Below are 6,000 nucleotides of genomic sequence, written 5' to 3'. Positions count from 1 at the left end.
TGTTTTGTGGTTTTTTTGGGGGGGGGGGGGTTGTGTTTTGTTTGTTGTTTTGTTTTTTTTTTTTAATTCTGTGTGTGTCACCAGTTTGGCAAGGAGTGAAAACAGTGCTTTCACCTGTTAGAGTAAAGGCATATAACTATAAGCATATAGCTATAATTCATTCTGTCACAATTAATTTGTGACTTGCTGACTGGGTTGGGCAGGAGCAGAAACGGTATCTCTTATTTGCTAGAGGGAAGGTAAAGTGATACTATAATTGTTCTGGGCAGCAGACATTTATCTCAGTTTCAGCTGTAAATGGTTATACTACTTTCAAGATTCTTTAAAAGGGAAGCTGTAAGTGTCCAACCCACTCTCTCTGTGATACACCTACTAAAGCAAGGGACAAAAAAAGATGTGCAAGCCTAGGAATCTCTTAAAATACTCTGGTATTTTGCTGTCAGAGCAAAAGCACTGTTAAAATGGTACTGCCCTAGGAAGTCTGATTCTAGAGGACAGAAGATAAGAGAATTGCTTGATTTTTTTTTTAGGCAAGAAAACTGAATTAAACTGTTACATTCCTCTTTTCATAGAGATTTGAACCTTTATGTTTTCAGGGCAGGAGAAACTTGACATGGGAAAAAACATCATGAGGTTCCTCTGTACTCTGCTTTCTCTTACTGTGATTTGCTGGCTAACTGAAGGTACTCTGTCAAAAACAGATGCAAAGAAAGGTGCTACAAAAAAACTGGAAGAAAAGGTAAGACAAATAACTGAAATGCTAATTTTATTTGATATGTGAAATGAACTAATTGAACTTTGGTAAATGGACTCTCATTTTTGTCAAAATGGCATTAAAAGCAACCATGCATATCCACTGAAGCTTATGCTCATAAATAAGACTACTTGAAACTGTCCTTTCCTTCAGCTTTTGTGAGTGTCTCAGATGGTTCGCTCCTTGAACCAGCCTTGATGCAGACCTCTGGAGCTTTAGCCCCCATGCAAGCTGCAGAAGCAGGAAGTTTTTGTCCCTTCTTGCATACCTGAAGGGAATATATTTCCGTCCCTTTGGAAAGTGGAGCTGGGAACAGTAGTTTGGGCCAAGAGTGCTGGGTCATTTACTGGTGAAAGAGAGGAGGCTTCCCTTGCTAATAGGAGGACTATATTCTGACAGGAAATTCTGAAGAGCCTCCTAACCAGCAGTTCCTTTGCAGGCAGAAATGATTCATAGTCTCGCAGCAATCTGAGCAAGTGAAGCCAACATGGTGAAGCCTTTCTTAACTTGCTAAGCATGTTCTTGTTTCCTGCCTGTTTGCTTTCAAAACTGCAAGAAGGCACAGCAGTGCAAGAGTGGGTGTGTATGCAGAGGAAGTACATTTACCAGTGCATATACCAAGTATGTGTACTTACTGTTGCTAAACATGTTAGGAAAAAAAAGTAGATATGGTAAAAATCCTCTCTCTTAAATTATAAATATAGTTAATCCTTCATTATACACATGCATCTCTCATTGTTTATATTGCTTGCTCAGTGTCTACCAGGAAGAAGCTCTAGTCTGCAGGTAGTGAGGATAATGCAAAGTGTTAAGACAGGTCTTATCCCTAAAGCCCTTATGCTGAATCAATAGGTGGTTTCTGTGTACTCACCATGCACACTTAATTAGGCCTTATCATGCTCTTTCTGTCTACTAAAACTATTTGTGCTGTTTCAGTTAAAGCAAATTTTCCTTAAAGAAAGGTATTAAGAACCTTGGCCTTCAGTGACCACAGTACAGCATAGTCAGTCTAACTATATCCAGTTTTAGTATTCAAATTATTGATTAAGAAATCCTGACTGCTTGTTATCATTTTGGGGGTAGCATGCCAGAAAGCGTTTGCTAGAGAGCAGAGTGCCATCAGCTGTGGTGAATGATGGTTTTTAATCTTATAAATTCTTGAATATTATTTTTCATTCGTGTGCTTTTTGCCTTGCAAACAAAGTTTACTGATGATGACAGATCATTTCTGAGCACTGTTTCAGTTTTAAATCAAACTGCTCTACACTGTTTAAAAGGAGTCTTTAGGGTTTAATGATGTGAATTTCTTATTTTATTTTTTCTTTAAGTCTGTTGCTGTTGAAAATGGCTGTTTCGTGTAGCTGGTTGTAAACGCTGTCTCTGCCCCCAGACACTGCATTCTGATAAGGACGTGCAGGACCGGGGACTGGTAGTTGTGGATCTAAAGGCAAAGGATATTATACTGGAACACAGAAGTTATTGCTCCAAGAAAATGAAGCAAAGACATTTCTCGGGAGATGTTCTTGGTTATATTACTCCTGTAAGTTAGTAAAATGAATAAAATAGTGCTTTGAGTGAATATGCAGCAGACTCTGCTAATCTGCAGTCTTGCATCTCTGCTTTAAAAGCATTTTTACAATAATGGAAACTTCTGGTTAAATAGAGCATTATCGAGAGCTGGCCTGGGACTCAGGTGGTCTCAAATCCTTGTTCTCCCATCCATCTCTTGGAGGATGTCTAAGTCATACTGTTTTTTTTCCCTCACTGTTACAACAGAGATGATAGTATTCTCTTGTCCTCAGTGAGCCATGTGAAGTTGCAGTAAAGTCAGAACAAGAGGACTACTAAGCGTCCTCATAACATGTAGCTACCAACTTGCACCTTCTAAATAAACAGTAAAAAATTTATGCTGCTATCAAGCGGATCTCTTTTGCTGTCCAGTCTTGCTGTTATTCAGAGGATCTTTTCTTGAATAATAAATGTTGCTTCCTTTTGTTTAGAGGATGCATTTCATTTGTATCAGCCTTACACAGCTGAAAAGAGAAGTAGGTGCCCTATGAATTGTCACCTTTCTGAAGTTCTCTTGAACATAAATGTAGAGTCTGTAAATTTGAAACTGTTGGGATTTACATTCAGATTTCTGTAGTTCAGGTGAATTTGCACAATTTGAAGATTGCCTTTCATGTAGCTGTCAGTTTCCACAGTACTTTCTTCTTTAAGGAAAAATAGTGTCCCGGAAGGTTTATTCAAACTAACAAATGGGGACCTAGCAAATGATTACATTTGTGTTAAAGAACTTGTATTGGTCAATATTAAAGTGAACTGTATATCTTGCTTTTGAGTCTCTCACTTGTTGTTTGGTTTTTTTTTTGTTTTTTTTTAATCTCCTTTCTTTTGCAAGTGGAACAGTCATGGCTATGACATTGCTAAAATATTTGGAAACAAATTTACGCTAATCTCACCAGTCTGGTTACAAGTGAAAAGGAGAGGGAAGGAAAGTTTCCAGTTCACTGGACTCCATGATGCTGATAAAGGTGTTACTTTCTTTTTCTTTGATTGTGCATTGCAAGTAAGATTACTGGTCTCATTGCAGAGTAGGTACCTTTGGCAGTATGTGCATGTGGGTTTTTCTGTTTCTGCCTTATAGTGAAGTACTTCCATCCATTTCAATTATTCGAGGGAGTTTTCTTCAGAGTGAACTTCTTTTAGTCCCCATCGGCTTCCAGATGTGTACATAGCTTATCAGTTCAAAGAATGAGCAGAAAGATTGGCTCTTCCACCAGGCTGTCTACAGAGCCCCTCTTAAAAAAAAAAAAGGAAGGGACAAAGAATCTGTAGAGGTGGAAATAGTCTTTGGTATATTTGCACTGTTCAGTTGTTAACCTGTTGTGTGGTTCCTTCCCACCTTTGCAAAAACCTTTGGGTGAATTCTTTGGGTGAACTTGTTCTGGGAGTGGAAGATAATTTTAATCTGAAGAGATGTTTTTTTTGCTTTACTTTCAAGAAACTGGTAGCAAGTGCACATTTCAGCTAGTATGTTCTTAATAACTAAGTAATTTATGGTTTTGAACTCAAGTGAATAGAGAATCTTATTTGAAACAGCTATAATTCTTACTATGTTGTTGTCTACTAGCAAATTCATTGTAGTACAGTGACTGCCAAGAGGAGTGGATGGGACACTTAAAAGTACAATCTTAAAAAAAATTAAAAAAAAATTATTCCTAGGTGATGCTTCGTGACTGCATAAGTCGTGTTCTAAGTAGTCAGTAAGACAGTTTCCATCGTGAGGCAGAACTATGAGCGGCAGAGAGGGGTTGGGTAGGGACTATTGTAAAATTGCAGTGAATGCTAGTTATGCTGTGGTGGAGGCGAATACCTTCAAATCCTGTGTATTAGAGGATGTTTCATGTGTGTTGGCTATGAGCTAGTAGTCTGTGGCAAAAAGATAGGTAGAATGAACTAGGCTACGTTATTTGAAGAATGCTTGAAAATATGTTGTCATTGTCAACATCATTCATATTTTAACAGTTGTTCTCTTACTTGATACTGTTTGGCAGGCTGGATGAAAGATGTCAGAAAAAACTCCAAAAACATCAAAGTTGGTGAGCCTGTTTTTTTGTTTTTTATCATCTTTAACTGCTAGCTGAGCAAAAGAAGGCTTTGTTCCAGATGTATATGGGAGTAAGGGAGGTTACCTTATCATAGTTGTATGAAGGAAAATGTATGAGAAGAAAAATAAAAGCAGTTAACAATAGATAGTTAAGTAACTGAAGTGTTGATACTGTTGGTGCCCTAATGTTTTGCCTTAACTTCTTGTTTCTGGATAAACCCTAGCTCACAAGGCCCTCCCTGTAGGGGCACTTCATGTATAACTGTACATGTATATAATACTACTGGGAGAACAGTCTTCATACTTGTTGCTCAGTTAGAAAAAAAAAATGAATTCCAACTCTGAGTCAGTTAGACTTTCTTGCATGATAGTTGAAAAGTCCTCCTTTGCCTCTTCTCCTCTTGAAGCTGGGAACTGAAGGGATGTGCCACGGTGCATGCTTTAGGGAAAATACCAAACATTGCTGTAGAGAGAATACTGTGCTAGACTTACATTTTCTATAGCAAGAATTCTGTGGAATTGCAAAACCCTTCTTAATTCAGAATGGAGTACGAAACTTGAAAGGCATTAGAAAAATTGAGTGCTCGGTCAGATATTTTAAATCAGCTGCCAGATGATAAACCTTTAAATCTCTTCTAAAATACGCTTCTACGTCCTTGGTAGTTACAAAAGGCTTAAACATAGGTCTGCATGAGTTGTTGGCTTTTCTAATGTGCATGATTATCAAATGTTTCAACAGCAGTTTCCCTGACTCTTATCTGACTCTTTTGAATGTTTTGGATTGTTAGAAAAAGAAATTACATGATCTCAGGTGCCTGTGTTTTTCCAAAATAAAAAATTCGTCACAGGGTCTTTAGTAGAAGAGTGTACAAGGTTGTGTATAAAAGAATAAATTAGAATGAGGTGAACTTTTCTTGTGGTAGAATAGATGCACAACTTGCAGAAAGATTGCTGCTTCATGTTGGTGTTATTTTAAGACTTTACATGAAAGCTCAATTAAGATCATAGACTCAAGTAATAGAATCAAATAGTTCAATCAAGCGAAGGTATCTTTTCTTAAAACTTGCATCAATGCTGACCTTTAACTAAACATAAAATAAAGAAGAATGTTTTGCAGTGTCAATTTATGTGTGCTGCTAAAGTTGGTCACAGTAAAAGAGCAATGATCTTAGTTATGGGGTGTGTTGTTTAGTGCCATCTCTGCTTGTATCTGCTGTATTCTGTTTCTGCAGAAATACTCCAGTGTAGATAGATAATAAATTCTTCATTTTCACTACTGATTGACAACTTTACTTGATAGTGCCTCGAATTTTGTTTGATGGCTGGACTTACCAGGACTTCGAAAGTGTTTTTGGCAGTGAGGATGAGATAGAGGAGCTTTCTGAGAGTATGGTTCTTCTAGCCAAGGTAAAAAGACTTTTTGAAAATGCTTATAAAGCAGTGTGAGATTGTTTGATGCCTTTTGAGTGGGTGTTTTCTCAGTTCTAGAAAATCTGCTCAAAACAATAATGTGGCAGGATTCTTAATAGTGTGTCCTAGTATGTGCCCAATTCCTATAAATACAAAGTATATATACACTTAAGTGCAGTTAAGTAAAAGTCTAAAGTGAAACTACGCAAGTCTGATCAGCATAACC

At 37.5% G+C, this 6,000-nt stretch overlaps 1 protein-coding gene across 1 annotated transcript in view; it reads left to right on the top strand.

The window, feature by feature from the left end:
- Positions 1–571: 571 nt before the first annotated feature.
- The window catches only part of CHID1 (chitinase domain containing 1), a gene marked incomplete at its 3' end in the record, with an annotated part of 41,753 nt that continues 36,324 nt past the window's right edge, over positions 572–6,000 (top strand). Inside the window, exons 1-5 of the mRNA XM_010015275.1 lie at positions 572–739; positions 2,145–2,294; positions 3,156–3,288; positions 4,312–4,356; positions 5,665–5,771. Coding sequence (XP_010013577.1) covers positions 587–739; positions 2,145–2,294; positions 3,156–3,288; positions 4,312–4,356; positions 5,665–5,771 — 588 coding nt within the window. The remainder of the gene's footprint in view (positions 740–2,144; positions 2,295–3,155; positions 3,289–4,311; positions 4,357–5,664; positions 5,772–6,000) is intronic.

The sequence above is a fragment of the Nestor notabilis genome, unplaced genomic scaffold (genome assembly GCF_000696875.1).
Source record: "Nestor notabilis isolate BGI_N333 unplaced genomic scaffold, ASM69687v1 scaffold8310, whole genome shotgun sequence".
NCBI classification, from domain to species: Eukaryota; Metazoa; Chordata; class Aves; order Psittaciformes; family Psittacidae; genus Nestor; species Nestor notabilis.
Note: the sequence above shows the minus strand (reverse complement) of the source record. Positions and strands in the feature narration are given on the sequence as shown.